This window comes from Haliotis rubra, unplaced genomic scaffold (genome assembly GCF_003918875.1).
Source record: "Haliotis rubra isolate DU_JTF1 unplaced genomic scaffold, ASM391887v1 Scf2, whole genome shotgun sequence".
Classification (NCBI taxonomy): Eukaryota; Metazoa; Mollusca; class Gastropoda; order Lepetellida; family Haliotidae; genus Haliotis; species Haliotis rubra.
Window position 1 is genome coordinate 8,946,145 of NW_025766002.1, and position 17,860 is coordinate 8,964,004.

Consider the following 17,860-nt stretch of genomic DNA (forward strand, 5'->3'; position numbering starts at 1 on the left):
AAGCTCATTGAAGATGTTCCTAAACATTTTTTTCACAATATCAACTTGTTTTCATGAGTGCAAATCAGCAGAAAATGTTTTAAAAGACTGAAATCATAGGAATGATTATTTTCCAATTGTACACACTCTACAACAGTTGTTTCTTGTTTTAATAGTTGAAAAATGGTGATATTAAATGGTTTATCTTTGTCCCAAAGCAGGATTTTATTTCAACCTTTCTTTTGGACATCTAAATCACTGTAGTTGGTATATTTCAACATGGACGAAAATACTACAACTCAACTCTTCTGAAAAAGATGCATTTCATCTAAATATGAATGCATTTCAGAATTAGTTTCCGTGATTTGCATAAAGCTGTGTTGTTAAGCTTTCTTGTAAACTAATTCCTTCTAACATATCTTTGATAGTTTTTAAGTAATTCATAAAAGTATGAGGGTAACGTTTCTTTTGGTGTATAGTGTATATGAGATGACATACATCAAATGCATACTTAATAGAAAAGGAATACGTGGAGGGGCGAGACCGGTAAACGACCCGGGAACATATCTGAACTTGCAATGCTGCTCTATTCGGGATTTGTACTTGATTATCGGAGCATGTCGGCCTCTTGTCAATAGAAACCTTGCTAATAGAATACTACACCTCCAGAAATGGTTGAGACGTCATTGTGACACTCGCTAAAGGTAGCGTCCCACACTCATGGTTAGATACATTACAACGAGTTAAAGAATGTTCTTGAAAAGCGTATGAGGCGACGCCTGTGAATACCTACCCTGATCAAGACTATCGAAAGATCTAGGCTCATCGCCATACGTGGCGCTACTTTTGTGAATGAGGTTAGTTGTACTTGCTTCCTCTTGTTTTGTTAATGATCATAACTTCTTAATAATCTTTGTAATATTAACGTTGTATCTGCAGTTGTCCCTTGTTGTTCCAACACGGGATTGTTTATGTGTGCAAGGACGAATATGGAAAATCGGTGTGAGTGTATAATACATACATACATACTAACATTTGTATAGCGCCGATATCCAGCTCAGCTCAGCTGCTCAAAGGCGCTTTGTTTTTCCCTCGTTCACTGGATGTCAATATAATGAGTTAAGCCAGGCTTGGTTGTCGGAATCATTCTTTCTAATATGTGGGGCGGTGGGGTAGCCTAATGGTTAAAGCGTTGGCTCGTCACGCCGAAGACCCGGGTTCGAATCCCCACATGGGTACAATGTGTGAAGCCCATTTCTGGTGTCCCCCGCCGTGATGTTGCTGGAATATTGCTAAAAGCGGCGTAAAACCAAACTCAGTCAGTCAGTCAGTCTTTCTAATATTTTCTCTCAACTGCTTGTTTCTGTGTATTGGCAACACAACATATGTAGTGACATTACAAAGCACTTGACATTGGACATATCAGGTACCATTATCGGAATTATCTATGTTTTATGTACTTGCTAATTTTACCCTCCCCTATTAGAATGTAGGGGGGCGGTAGGGTAGCCTAGTGGTTAAGGCGTTCGCTCGTCACGCCGAAGACCCGGGTTCGATTCCCCACATGGGTACAATGTGTTAAGCCCATTTCTGGTGTCACCCGCCGTGATATTGCTGGAATATTGCTAAAAGCGGCGTAAAACCAAACTCACTGACTCACTAGAATGTAGGGTATCGTACATTGTTTTGTTTGCGGAAATTTCCTTGCCAAGTTAAAGGGGAGTCTTAACTCCATAAAACTAGTTCCTTCTGCGTTTTGCGTCTATTTCATTGTCCAAGAGGATTCTTTTAGAGATAGACCCTCGCGGTTACTTCGTGCTATGTTAACCCAGTCGAGGTTATTCCCTCATTAGAGAGTTGAGTTCATTCATTCCCATGTGTTAATTGGTAGCAGCTGACTTAACTGTCTGTGCATCTTGACTGAAAAGCTTAGAACCATTATTACTTTCAGGGGTATCTTCTCGTTATGACTACTCTCAATATGACTACTCCCACTTTGCCTACTAATGAACATAAACATATAATGGAGCACCCCTGCACTTAATAATGCACTGTACTTGTATAGCTGATTACTCCCAGTTTGACTACTCCCAAAATGACTACTCCCACTTTGCCTACTAATGAACATAAACATATAATGGAGCACCCCTACACTTAATAATGCACTGTACCTGTATAGTTGATTACTCCCAGTTTGACTACTCTCAATATGACTACTCCCACTTTGCCTACTAATGAACATAAACATATAATGGAGCACCCCTGCACTTAATAATGCACTGTACTTGTATAGCTGATTACTCCCAGTTTGACTACTCCCAAACTGACTACTCCCACTTTGCCTACTAATGAACATAAACATATAATGGAGCACCCCTACACTTCATAATGCACTGTACCTGTATAGTTGATTACTCCCAGTTTGACTACTCTCAATATGACTACTCCCACTTTGCCTACTAATGAACATAAACATAGAATGGAGCACCCCTGCACTTAATAATGCACTGTACCTGTATAGCTGATTACTCCCAGTTTGACTACTCTCAATATGACTACTCCCACTTTGCCTACTAATGAACATAAACATATAATGGAGCACCCCTACACTTCATAATGCACTGTACCTGTATAGTTGATTACTCCCAGTTTGACTACTCTCAATATGACTACTACCACTTTGCCTATTAATGAACATAAACATATAATGGAGCACCCCTGCACTTCATAATGCACTGTACCTGTATAGTTGATTACTCCCAGTTTGACTACTCTCAATATGACTACTCCCACTTTGCCTACTAATGAACATAAACATATAATGGAGCACCCCTGCACTTAATAATGCACTGTACCTGTATAGCTGATTACTCCCAGTTTGACTACTCTCAATATGACTACTCCCACTTTGCCTACTAATGAACATAAACATATAATGGAGCACCCCTACACTTCATAATGCACTGTAGCTGTATAGCTGATTACTCCCGCTTTGTCTACTCTTTGAAATAAACCTATTAGGGAGACTCCCAGGGACTACCCGTATTTGAATCATTAGAAGCCAAGTGAACAGGCATCTTGTGACCATTCATTGTTTGTTTTGATATTAATTACACCACTGTGTAAAGGGTAGGGGAAGTACTTGGTTATCTGGATGACCTGTAGCGTTGCCTCAGGAGAAAGAGCAAAGTATATTTTACTTTCTAAGAATACATTTATTTTGTTGCTACGTTTAGCTAGAGTAGCAAGTTTTAACACGTTTGGGCGTACATAAAGAATGGTGACAACCGTTTCTTTTCTATATTCGTAAAGTAATCACAACTCAAACGTGTATGAGGGTCATTCTCACTTACCCAGCAGCTTTTGTCTTTAGGGTCCCAGTTCACTGGAGCCAGATAATCCCCTACAACAAAAGGTGGGCTTTTTATTTTGTTCTCTGTGGTATTTGGTCACCTGTGATATCTAGTCACTGTGTTGTATGATCCTGTAAACTATGAAACCTTTACATTAAGGAATAAGTTTGACAGAATATTGATCGAACACTTTTATTTTTACATGACACATATCAATAATTTACATCGCTTTATATCCATGTTATATAAACATATATTTTATATACATCTTATATACATCATATTAAATACATCTTAAATACTCTTATATACATCACCTTAAATACATCTTATGTACATCATCTTATATACACATCAGTTCCATACACTACAAATTACACATAAGTACCCGGTGAGATGAGATGCACAATCTGTGTACTGAGTCACAGACAAATCACCAGCTTGAAATCTGGTCTTGAAGGTGGCAAGTCGACTGTCCACCTCAATGTAGACTTGAATGAATGAATGGTTTATTCTCATGAAGATCACGCAATAGTGACATAGAGAAAAATACAAATGTACAGATTTGTTTCATGGGAGCATACGTAGTCCGGTTTTCACATAGTTGCTTATTTTTAACAATAGTGCTTTATGCTGACAAGATTATTAGATATATATATTTGTCTAATGATGGATAATTACAATACTAGTTTGGTAGGAATGAATTTCTTACATTACTTAAACATGGACAATATAACATGAAGTGAAGTTCATCTCCTATTGTGTTCTTACACAGTGTACATAATCTTTCTTCTTTAATAATATTATACCATCTACCTGTTTCTATTTAAAGTTTATGGTTACAAGTTCTAATATAGGTAAGCCAAATGCGTACATTTAATGGGAGATGTAATAGATAACTTTCAAGGTATGGATATATCTTAAACATATTATAATAGTGGCCTTTAGTAGATTTCGATTTACATTCGTTCCAGTGTTGATAAAACTGGTTACATAATATAGACTTAAGGTTACTTTTAAGCCAAATCTTACTTGTACAGGTTTGAGACATCCATATATAGTTTAAGCCAGAACATTCCAAAATTGTTTTAACAACACTGATAAGAGGTAAATATATGTTTGGGTCATTCGTTTTCATTGTAAACATGATCCGATATAAAATACTAGACAATGTGCCAGTTGATGAGATTAGTTTGCACCAATATGAAATGATTCTAACCTTTATAAGGATATCTGTTGGATATCTTCCCAGTTCACCATATATCATATAATCTGGTGTTGATTGCTGAACTTTTAATATATATTTACCAAATTTTAAATGAACCCTTTCTAAGATAGTACTCTTCTCGAACCCCCAGACTTCTGAGCCGTATAACACAATTGGCTGCACAAGGTGATCGAACACTTTTATTTTTACATGACACATTTCAATAATTTACATCGCTTTATATCCATGTTATATAAACATACATATTATATACATCTTAAATACTCTTATACACATCACCTTAAATACATCTTATGTACATCATCTTATATACACATCAGTTCATACACTACAAATTACACATAAGTACCCGGTGAGATGAGAATGCACAATCTGTGTACTCAGTCACAGACAAATCACCAGCTTGAAATCTGGTCTTGAAGGTGGCAAGTCGACTGTCCACCTCAATGTAGACAGGTGGCTAATTAGGTGAGCTAGGCCCGTGAGCTAATCCTCCAGCTTGCGGGACCATATCTCACAGGGATGAACAGTATTTGCACAATCAAGCAAACATAACTGTTAATCCACCTAAGCTGCTGGGTGAACGAGACGACCCCGTACAATACATAATAGTATCAAATGTTTACATGCACTAAGGACATAAAGCATTACTCGAGATAACATTTTGTGAAGGAAGATGTCAGAACTAAACGTTATATCCTTGTCCCGGACTTTAGAAACAGAGCTTTTATATCCCAGATACATCATATTCGTCGTTACTTTATATTGTTTAACACAGTTAAAACGAAGGTATAAATGCATAAGTCGTTGACGTAGAACTTGAAGCCCATTTAATACAATTATTGCTAAAGGTGTAGTGTGAGCACACAACAATTATCAACTTTGTTGGAACATTAACTGTACAAGTGTATGATCGTATTGTTTGAGTTTCATCTATTTGAATTATATTAACCTTTATTTATCATATCACTTAACATATGATGCCTCAAGATATTTATGTAAAAATATGCAATAACAGTTCCTGTTTTCTATTTGAAACCTGTATGTTGATTATTAACATCAGCTTTGACAATGTAGCATATGTTATATTTGGGATTGCACTTTCTTCGAACCCACACCTTCAGAGGATGGGACTCAACCCAACAAAAGTACTAGAATTTGTACTTTACTAAGAAAGTGCAATCCAAAATATAACATGTTACATTTGACCACTTTCTAAATGGCATTATGTATTCAAAACTTTGACAATGTTCCCAACCTATGATTTCTTTTAGCATGTGAATACTCGAGTATTATAGTCTGAAATAAAACAATTCGTTTCTGTTGAAATGTGTTGGCCCCAATATATGTGACTCATACATCTGTCTAAGTAGCAGATATTTCTAAAACATAGATGCGTATGCATGTATATAGATTGTGACTGGAACTGAAAGGTAAGAACATTCCTGGTATTGTATATGCTGATAAACACTTGTGTGTTAATATCTGGATTTGACCTAACAGTTAATAATGAAGTAAGGTGCCTGACATGTGTGACGAACATTCCCTGCCTCCGTTACATTTTGCCTCCATCTCATTCTGCTGCTTTCTGTTTGTGTCTACATTTCTCTATTACAGTTTATTCTACCTTTGTCTAATCCAGCCTACATCCCGATCTGCCGTCTTCTTATTGTTCCTACAACTCATTGGTCCTCCATCTTATTCAGACGAAATTTCGATTAACCTACTTCCCATTCTCCCTGCATCGTCTTCTCCCAACGTCTTATTTTGCCTACATCTCCTTGTGCTTAAATCTCATTCACTGCCTACATCTCGTTTAACAAACTTCCCATTCTCCCTGCATCGTCTTCTCCCAACGTCTTATTTTGCCTACATCTCCTTGTGCTTAAATCTCATTCACTGTCTACATCTCGTTTAACAAACTTCCCATTCTCCCTGCATTGTCTTCTCCCAACGTCTTATTTTGCCTACATCTCCTTCTGCTTAAATCTCATCACTGCCTACATCTCGTTTAACAAACATCCCATTCTCCCTGCATCGTCTTCTCCCAACGTCTTATTTTGCCTACATCTCCTTCTGCTTAAATCTCATTCACTGCCTACATCTCCTTCTGCTCAAATCTCATTCACTGCCTACATCTCCTTCTGCTTAAATCTCATTCACTGCCTACATCTCCTTCTGCTTAAATCTCATTCACTGCCTACATCTCCTTCTGCTTAAATCTCATTCACTGCTTGCATCTCCTTCTGCTTAAATCTCATTCACTGCCTACATCTCGTTTAACAAACTTCTCATTCTGCCCACATCTGGAGGAGCCTACTTTAATCTGAAAGCAATTGAAGGAAGCAAACATGCTATTTGTAACGTAAACAACGATATCAAGAAATATTATGTTCATTCAATCCAAGCCATCCGAGTTTTTAAGATTAAATAGCCAAAGGCCATATTTAATTTTACAGTTAAGCGCAACTGTTCCTCGCGATCGGCCATGCGTACTGCTGAAATGGGTGTCGTTGTGAGTGATGGTATATGCTACTTTTACAGTAATTGGACTTCACTTTGAAAAGAGTGGTTTGGAACAAGTGGTCTTCACTTGGACACTAAAGTTTCCAAGATGTCGAGGATTACTTTTCGGCGCTTTGTCCTCGTCACGGCGTTGGTGATTTTGATGACGTTCATATGGACATATAGGAAAAATATGAAACTGGATTTAGATGATTCTCCAAGGAACGCAGCAGTGATTGGTGTAAGTATATCCTGTCATGATAGTGTCATTCAAACAGATAATGTATGTCAATTACTATTGCACTATAGTTAATTACGCATTATTGTTTTGCTTGTGCACCCATTCACGAAACACTAATGCATATATTATGCTGATACATGAATATATTACAATGTATTTGAATTTCAGACCAGCTGAATGAGAGATGAATGGAATGGAGGTTAACCTTGATAGCGTCTCATACATAACCAGGAGGTCTCATAACGAGACAAGCATCTCTGAAGGCAGTACTAGTATGTTCTATATACTCACAATATGTGATTGACACACCCTGTACTGAAGACCAGATGTGTAGTCAGATACATGTGCTGTCAGGCATGGTTATTGGGAGTTGAATTACACAACTCGTACAACGGGTATTGACACACCCTGTACATGTGTAGTCAGATACCTGTGCTGTCACACGTGGTAAATGGGAGTGGAATTGTACTCGCGTCTTATGTTGATCTCTTCTATAATGGCGAAAAACACTTTTCTTTATCATATAGATAACGGTGTGATCAAACATGTTGTCCGGTTTGGTCACCATCTCCTTTTGATATTTCAGAATCCAGTGCCAAACAGTGTCTTAATCAAAGGATCAAAAGGCGGAGTTCACACTTCTTCAACAAAGGCACAAGCACTTGTATAGTATTCCTAGACATTGAGAAAGTTGTTTCGGCAAATATCTAATCATGTATAAAAGCTATAGACGTTTTACTTAAATGAATATGTTAAAATGTGATTCTCTTACAGTCTAAATGTCCTTTCAATACATTTTGAGGCCTCCTTGCCCTGCTATACACGATTGAATGCGCCTAGGTACACACTAGGTACACTTCATATGTGTGATAATCCTTTTATGTTTTAAGCGTACATTTTATACATTTTATGCACATTATGTCTAGTGTGTCTCATTGGCAATCTGGCCTGGTGCTTGTATATTTTATGTGTTTACCTCTGCCTTTTTAATTCAATCTTTATTCATACTGAAGGCCACGGGCCCATAGTATACAAGAACATAGTACACAATATCATAGAAAAGAATAAAAATAGTCAAATCACAATATGTCATATCGCATCAAAATGTATCACATCATATAACATCGCATTACACATACTTTGTCGTATCACATCATATCATAACACCCCATGTTACATCATGTCATATCATACCATGTATCATATCATATCATATCATATCGCACCACATCATACCATATCGTAACAAATAACAATATGAATACATACATTCTATGAATTATTATGTTTATTTCTTAGAGACGATGCTTGATAGATAAAGGTTGACAACTTACGGATAAGAACATTGTCATCAGTACTCATTTACAAAGAAAATTTCACCCTATCGGGATATACAGAATAATATCTTGGGACATTTTTTTTCTTAACTCACAATATAATGGGCAAATTTAGAGGAAGTGATATTCATCTTCTACACAATTAAGATCACAAAATGTACAAATTCTATTTTACCTCTCTATTTTATGATATCTCCCTGTTTCGATTGCCAAGTCATGTGAGGAACACCTAAACCGAGCAAAAGCCTTTCGAAATTTCTTGATATTTAGTGAGAGCAGATAATTCTCTCTGTATATATGGGATTTAAACATTCTACAATTGAAACATTTACTTGACAATGACAGTGCTCCTACCCATTCTTGTGTATATATATCTTTGAGCCTTTGAGTAACATTATTCACAAAATTTGTATGAAAGTCAACATTTTGCCTTTGCCATACCTCCCCAAAACCTATTGTATTTAACAATTCTCGAATGTAAGTCACCCAGTTAGTCTTCCCGTTGTTATCGTACATTAACATCATATCATAACACTGTCTAGAGTATCTATCAGATGGCATATATAACAGACGTATCCAATATTTTATTATTCTAGCTTTAGCAAAAATGTGTATGGGAAATCTTCCACAATCTCCATATACCATGGCATTAGGTGTACTTACTTTCACTCCTAAAAAATTCTTGCAAGTATATAAGTGTATTTTCTCAATTACGTCAAAATTATTGAAACCCCATACCCCTGAACCATACAATAGAATAAGAAGGGTTTTTGTATCAAATATTTTGAAAAAAGAATGATAATCAATATCTACGAGTTTGTGAATACTTTTGAGAACCCCAATAAGTACCCTTTTGGCTAGTGTGGAACAATATTTAGCATGTGCTGAAAAGCCAAGACGATTAGTGAAGTAGACTCCAAGGTATTTATATGATTGTGTGACTTGGAGCGGCTCTCCTTTATAATTCCATTTTTCCGTTATAGATAGTTTGCCCCCATTTATGAATACGACTATTCTAGTTTTCTCAAAATTAACAGTTAATCCTGCCTCATTGCAATAATGTTCCAACTCATGTATATGCCTTTGTAATCCAACAACAGTAGTCGCAAACAGAATCATATCATCGGCAAACAACAATAAAAACAATTGTGTCAAATAGGGATGCAACTGGATACCATGAGTACCATTTTGTTGTATTATCGAAGCAACTTCATTAATGAACATTGAGAACAGGAATGGACTCAGAATACAGCCTTGTCTAAGCCCAACATTGCAATTGAAGGTATCTGATATTTCATGATTATTTCTGATGCAAACTTTCACATTATCATATATCTTCTGTAGCAATCTATTCATCTTAGAGCTAATACCATGTTTTTGCATTACCCCCCAAAGTTTTTCTCTCTGTATTGAATCAAACGCTTTCTTAAAATCGACAAACAAAGCATACATTTTCTTTCCCTTTGTATTTAGACACTTCTGAACAATTGAATTAAGTATAAAGATATTATCGACAGTACTGTATCCTGCCCTAAAGCCGGCTTGGGATTCATCTAGTTTATCAAAAGTATTTGCCCAAAAAGTCAATCTCTTGTTGATAATATAGACAAAAACCTTTCCCAATATACTTAACAGATGTATACCTCTATAATTATCAACATTATTCATGTTCCCGATTCTTATGAATTGGGATAATAATTCCAATAGTCCAAGTCGATGGAAAATTACCGCTCTCTAAAATAACATTAAAAATCAACTCAAAGTAAGGTAATAAGATATCTTCAGAATATTTAATAAATTCAGGTAATATATCATCAACACCCGCTGCTTTGTTTACCTTTAAGTGTCTTATACTATCTAGAATTTCTTGTCTGGTAATAGGTGGATCTAGAATATCATTAGTCAATAGGTCAAAGTCAGTTGGTGTGCTTGTACGTACATTAGTACTCTCGTTGCCAGCACTTACTTTTTAATTGCAATGTACATTCACGTGACACAAAAATAAACTATTTTGTCTGTCTTTTTGTCTGACTAACCATCAAAGTTTGTAGGAAATCGTGTGACAGCGTATCTCAATATTCAATCACTTCCTTCTTCATATCCTCAATATGTCTAGTCCTTTTTGGTTTATTCTGTCCTTCATTAGTCCCCACACATTCTCAATAGGGCTACGATATGGGCTTTAGCTGGGCTACACAACATTTGAACAGTTTTGTCCCATAACCACTGTTTTCTGTAGCACAGAGTGTGTTTTGAGTCGTTATCATGCTGGGTAATCCAATTATCTTCATACAGTGTTCGGGCCGTTCAAGAGTTGCCACCCATATTGTGTACCTTACTACAAAATGTAACACCTATTTTAAAATTATCAATATTAGGAAACAAAGATTTTCTCAATAATTTCTGGGAAAACTGTATGCTATTTCCGGATTCACCAAAGGAGGAAACATCTTAAACCTGAATCACTTCAGATTACCCTCAACAACATAACTGGAATATTGATCATATCTCAAATTAACTGACCAGGATGTGAATTGCATAATATCAATTTCCAGCAATAATAACCATTGTGACTGACACTCTGTGGTGAAGGCCAGGGTCTAGATTTCCGAAGCTCTCTTAGCTTAAGATAGTCGTAACCTCATGGGTAGTCGCATCTGTCTTTGTCTTAGGCTATTTTCGAAACTATCGTAAAACTTAAGATATCTTAGCTAAGATCATTATCTAAGATAGGTATATACTTGTCGTAACTAAGGTTGCGCGCACTTACACCTTATTCACGTCTGTTATATTTACATAGGGGAATTCCGTGACGTCATCGGGGATTCCCTGGATACGGTTTACGACAGCTGTCGTATCTAGCTTGACCTTACGACGGATTTACGAGCGTTTCGAAAATCTCTCTTATGGTCGCGCTAAGATTATCTTAACTGTACGACCTGTCTTAGTTATGAGAGCTTCGAAAATCTAGGCCCTGTGTAATTTGATACCAGTACTATGACGAATGGTCAATGGGAATGAATGTCATCCACCGCTGCTTCTCTCCGTATCTGATTTTGATGGACAACTCTTGAAAGCCACTGATCCCTATCATATAGATAACGGAATGAGCAAATATGTTGACCGGTTTTGTCACTTTCTTCCTTTGATATTTCAGAATCCAGTGCCAGCAGGCCAGCCCATGCCCACGCTGCAGGTGCTGAAGACGTTGGACAGACGACAGCTGTCACAGATATACCACAAGTAAACACGAATAAATAATAAACTTTGATTACCTGGAACTCATGCAAATACCAGCGTGTGTGTCTTTTTCCAGTTTGATCGGAAAAGATAGTGATAGTGACCACGTTCTACTATTTTCACAGGTCTTAGGATAGTACTTGGTTGACACGTGTCATCGTACTCACTCACTCACTCACTCACGCACGCACGCACTCACTCACTCACTCACTCACTCACTCACTCACTCACTCACTCACTCACTCACTCACTCACTCAAACCTGCCAAGGGTCACATTGTGTTTAATGCATGACCAGTTACGACTAAGCCACGGATGTATGTTTTAGTGGCACGCGTGTGATATATGATCATACGATACAGATATACACATTGCACCTTGGTTCTGTAAGCTTAAGAGATACTGGTCAACGATTTTGCCCGATGCTCGTTAACAAATATTATTTCCCGTATTCAAACGATCATGCTCAAGATGTATTTGAAAGGCAAACAGAAAACATTCAATCCCCTCAAATCAGTAATACAACGTCAACGTCAGAGGAACACGTTTCAAATGAAATTGTCCGAACCAACGCATGGATAAACGAGTTATGGGATAAGATGGACAGGATTAATATCCTGTTTAAACTGATGTTCCCAAGGAGCTAAAGGGATTTGCGTAAATAATTCAATGGATTTCTATTCAGCTATGTGAACAGCGTTCAGATGTCGTGTAAGAACATGGTCAGGCGTGGCAACATCGGTGACGGTGGCTGGAACGTTTGTGAAGACCCTCCATACGGAATGAAGACACCCTGTAATATTTATTCATTTGGGTAGGTCCTCTGTCATATATGGCCAAAATTGATCAAATTATTCATGTTAGAATTGCCCTTGTCTGGTGACAAGCTTCGATGACTAGTTACGTCAGTACTTGATTATCATCGATATTGTAATGAACTACCAATAATTCTAATTGTAGTGTATAGTTCCAGTATATTCTTTCAAATGCCACAAGGGTCGGTTGGGTAGCCTAGTGGTTAAGGCATTCACTCGTTCACCGAAGACCCGGGTTCGATTCCCCACATGGGCACAATATTTGAAGCCCATTTCTGGTGTTCCCCGCTGATATTGCTGGAATATTGCAAAAAAGCGGCGTAAAACTAAACTCACTCACTCACTCCAAATACCACCATTCTGATTACCCTTCGAATGAAATCACGACTGACTATGTATGGAGTGTATTCTCCTAATCAGTTCCACCTTACATCTTCAAATGGGCTTCACACATTGTAGCCATGTGGGGAATCGAACCCGGGTCTTCGGCATGACGAGCGGACGCTTTAGCCACTAGGCCACTATTGTGACGGACTGCCAATAATTCTAATTGAATAACCACCAGCAGGCTCACACTTTCAGCGACGTGTGTGTGTTTTGTTATAAAATATGAAATATAGGTATTGTAAGTTAGGGAGCCTTGAGGTTCGAGTTTTCGCACCTCACTCAGAACATGATTTGTGTATTCCTCGGAGAACATGGTCACGTTGTTCCACTGTGTGTATGTGCGTGCGTGCGTGCGTGCGTGCGTGCGTGCGTGCGTGCGTGCGTGCGAGTGTAAACTTTTCTCCTGATCAGTTCCACCGTACATCTTTCAGGATCAACTACGACTGGAGCTTCGACGACGCAGTAGCGACAGCATCCGGCTGCCATGTCCACTCGTATGATCCAAGGTGTGTGCTTTCATAAATACGGGACCAAATGACAGATTTTACTATTTTACTTTTGAAACACAGGCCTAACATTACTAGTTTTCAGCGCTGTTTTCATATAAAAACTGTACCCTCGAAAGTTGAGCTCATCGTATATTGCCGTGTGCACATGCACTTTGTCATGAATCAAATGTTTATACCTCTGTAAATATTTGTTTATGTTGGATTCCCGATGCATCCCTTTTAATTGTAAGAGATACTGAATATTTTTAATCCTTCCCAACTTTACTTGAGTTTACAAGAATTTATACATTAGGAAATTTTCGAATGTGTTCATGCCTTGGAATGTTATGTATAGTTCCGGATATCAAGGGTGTGTATTGCAACTGCTTGTATATATTCATATTACAGATACTGAAACAAGATAGTTACAGTTGTTTCAACGATGTGAAATATTGGGTTTACATTGCTTAATTTTCACATTTGCTGATACCCTTGGCATCAAGGCTCAAATGACCTTTTGAAGCTCATACTGCTTAAGGTCTGGCTAAGCGAATTAGTGGTATGCATGTGGTGTGCGTGTTTCCATTTGGTCACTATACTTCAACCTTGTCATTTCTTTGGATGTTAGCGGAAAAGTGGGGAAAACATCTCCAGATAATGAGTGTGTGAGTTTAGTTTTACGCCGCACTCAGCAATATTCCAGCTATATGGCGGCGGTCTGTAAATAATCGAGTCTGCACCAGACAATCCAGTGATCAACAACACGAGCATCGATCTGCGCAATTGGGAACCGATGGCATGTGTCAACCAAGCCAGTGAGCCTGGCCACCTGATCCCGTTAGTCGCCTCTTACGACAAGCATGGGTTACTGAAGGTTCATTCTAACCCGGACCTTCACGGGTTACCTTGGAAGACTACAGTGTTCTCATACTGTTGGATTTTCAATTTCTTCACTGGACATGCGCAGTTGATCAAAGATCAGTAGACTGTATATAATAACATTTTTCGAAAATGCATACATGCATGCACGCACGCACACACACACATACACCGTTGGTAGTTCATGATCCCCAACTAATTTCAAGTGTATATTATAAAACTGTGTTTCATACCTCGTTAGGATGAGAAAGCCACAATAACTCGGTGCGCCTAGTGGCTGCAAGAGTTGCATACTCCCGAGGGAGTTGAGATTGATAATGCGATGTGCCGTTGAGATTGGCATCCGATGATCGAGGGAAAAAATACCAGCGCCTTGAGCATGCACCAGTGCGTGGATAAGTGCGCCATATAAATATCCTATAATAATGTGTATTCGTTGTTAATGTGTTTCATATGATGTTATGTGTATTCGTTGTTAATGTGTTTCAGCATGACAAAAGTATCAGACCACGACAGGAGAAGTAACATTCATTTCCATAGAACAGGCCTTAATTCTACCGACACCTCAAACATCAAGGGTTGGCGAATGCGAACTTTTTCATCAATTATAAAGGAAAATAACCACACACAGGTAGGTCGGATGTATATATTTTAATGTAGTAATCAACAAGCGCGTGCAGTGAAATTTCATTTTCACACGTACAAGTCGCACACATGGCTATTCTACCAGCAAGTGGTCCTCCCTCGTAAGAAATAGCGAAAAGTGCCAACAAAATAATGAACGTTTGTTAACTCAACTTTTTTATTCGGGTGTCCAAAATTATGAGACAAATCATCAGAGTTGGTCTGTCGATTTCATGCGACTGTGCAAAAATTTGGTTTTGTTGCATTTATCAGTTTTTGTGTAAGTGAGCAATTCATCGGTCTCAAATGAAGTCAAACGGACTATAATTTGTCCAACAGCTCCAGCCTTTGTTGTTTGCATTTCAAAACTTTTGAGGTACAACCGAGCGGGCTCTTTTTATAAGGATTTCGAAGAGGTCATACCACTCGTGCTCAGAAGTTATTCGATCAAGGTTACAGCATTCAAGACCTCAGTAAAGCTTTCAAAAGGTTTTATGGTAGACACGGTAGATCACATCGTATATCTGTAATAAACACACTCATGGTATGGTCACAATTGTTCAATCTACTTTCTTTGGAAAGTGGAAAGAGTTTTGTCGTTTCCTTTAACGAGCGTAGCGTAGCCCCCCCACGAGCATCTATAAGGTGGCAGTAAATATATCACTCTCTCCTACCTGTTAAGTTATAACACACTTTTTGAATCATGCAAGATTATGGCCTGATAAATGTTCATCGTATTAGCAGCTTAATGATTAAAACCGTGTCAACATTCAAATTTAAGACTGGTGAATTATTTTGTTGGCTAGTAACTTTCAGGGATAGTCAACCCGACTGGCTAGCAAAATCTGGAAACTGTTTCGCACACTGCAAGGTGGACACATTATTACCCAGACACTGCATAGTTGTCAATCTGCATGCAGCAAACTTTGAGCCCAATGTCTAAAAACAAACCACTTGTGTGACCGACATAACTTCACCATCACTGTGCCGCCATATATGCGCGTTTCATATGGATCAGAATATATGTGAGGGTCACTGTAGCGTAGATCGATTCTATCTCACACTGTTGATCACCAGTCAAAGATTGTCTGGTCGATTATTTATAGCAGGAATATTGCTGAGTACGGCGTTAAACAAAAAAATTAAAAAAACAACTTTTGGGTGTATTATATCAATCCAGTTGCAACATTCTGCTACTATTACTTTGGTGTCTACTTCCCGTGTACGTACGAGCTCCCTGGCGCTTGAGTGAACTCTGTTTCAAACTTGTTTTCAAACACTGAAACACTGACTGACTGAGTTTAGTTTTACACCGCTTTTAGCAATATTCCAGTAATATCACGGCGGGGGACACCAGAAATGGGCTTAACACATTGTGCCCATGTGGGGAATCGAACCCGGGTCTTCGGCGTGACGAGCCAACGCTTAACCACTAGGCTACCCCACCGCCCCCAAACACTAGAACAAAACATGCCTAGAACTAAAATATATGCTGAAAAACATTAGAAACGCACCACACATATAATACGAAATATCCCCGTCAGACTGAAATGTACCCATGATATCTGAGCATCGTCGGTGCATTTAGTGTGGTGCGTTTCTAATGTTGTTCAGTATATATTTGTCATACATATGTTCCATTTGATAAATAGTTCTCATTACTCTCGACAGAGAATGCGACGTAAAATATCGACAGCAAATCTTTTAATCACTAGTTTTCTCAACGCGAGGTGGCGACTTACGGTAAACGATCGAGTTTGGACCTAACAGTCGCATCTACATTGCATCTTTATGGTTCCCCCAATTCACTTTAAATACAAAGTATCTAGTTTAATCCTCAATATCTTAGCATTTTACATCATTCTGTTATTTGCCTTAAGTTATTAATGGGTTCACGGTGTGCTATTTAAAAAAAATCATATATACAATTAACCCGATGAACGCAAAAGGTTAATATTACGATTACTGTAACTGATGTTTCCTTAACATTGTAATGGCAAGAGCTACATTCACTGTACAGTATACATGTATATTGACTCCGTTAACGTATTTTCTGTTCTAGGCTATAATCGATCTGCTCAAGATTGACATTGAAGCTTCGGAGTGGTTTGCCTTTCCTGAAATGTTACAAAGTGGAAGTCTGAAAAATGTGAAACAGTTTTGTTTTGAACTCCATATCAAGCTGGGAAATAACCCAGAGCCGGACATAGCCAAGTACCTGAAAGGTCTGGAGCTGCTGAGAGACTTCTATAATGCTGGATTTAGGATATTCCATACAAATAAAAATATGGATGCCAAATACAAGTCAATGTTTGGCATGGAACGAACAGGTTGCCATGAGATTTACATGGTACGCAGTGACACACAGACATTTGATTAACATGGCTTGGTTCTGTTTAAATTGTCTTGTAAACGTCTTCTCAGCAGCCTGAGAGATATTATACAAGGATTACACCTGTGTTTGGTTCTTGCCAGCTTTAACCTAAATGCGAGATGAATTGTGAAGAGGCCATAAGTGTGTGGACTTTAGGGTGGTAAATGTAGCATCAACACCGTGACGACTGACTAAACTGCAACTGCTATCACCTTGACAACCATACCCACAACATGTAACACCAGTACTGTGACGGTTGACTGCACTACAGCCACTATCACCTTGACAACCATACCCACAACATGTAACACCCGCACTGTGACGGTTGACTGCACTACAGCCACTATCACCTTGACAACCATACCCACAACATGTAACACCCGCACTGTGACGGTTGACTGCACTACAGCC

At 38.2% G+C, this 17,860-nt stretch overlaps 1 protein-coding gene across 3 annotated transcripts; it reads left to right on the forward strand.

The window, feature by feature from the left end:
• Positions 1-613: 613 nt before the first annotated feature.
• Positions 614-17,752, forward strand: LOC124275484 (probable methyltransferase-like protein 24). Of its 3 annotated transcripts, none has more exons than XM_046711064.1 (8): positions 614-836; positions 7,105-7,306; positions 7,893-7,970; positions 11,801-11,886; positions 12,568-12,696; positions 13,516-13,590; positions 14,941-15,082; positions 17,138-17,752. In XM_046711064.1, exons 2-8 carry the CDS (start codon positions 7,175-7,177, stop codon positions 17,453-17,455), a joined length of 960 nt encoding a protein of 319 aa, XP_046567020.1. In that variant the 5' UTR covers positions 614-836; positions 7,105-7,174; the 3' UTR covers positions 17,456-17,752. The 3 variants fall into 3 exon arrangements, with proteins under 3 accessions (XP_046567020.1, XP_046567022.1, XP_046567021.1); XM_046711065.1 differs by having other exon boundaries at positions 617-836; positions 7,893-7,958; XM_046711066.1 differs by lacking the exon at positions 7,893-7,970 and having other exon boundaries at positions 616-836.
• The last annotated feature ends 108 nt before the right edge of the window (positions 17,753-17,860 follow it).

Bases quoted from the DNA above. Each gene is read 5' to 3' on its own strand.
- LOC124275484 (XM_046711064.1), top strand. From the start codon at position 7,175: ATGTCGAGGATTACTTTTCGGCGCTTTGTCCTCGTCACGGCGTTGGTG. The intron at 12,697-13,515 runs GTAGGTCCTCTG...TACATCTTTCAG, and splicing joins TGTAATATTTATTCATTTGG to GATCAACTACGACTGGAGCT. The intron at 13,591-14,940 runs GTGTGTGCTTTC...AATGTGTTTCAG, and splicing joins GTCCACTCGTATGATCCAAG to CATGACAAAAGTATCAGACC.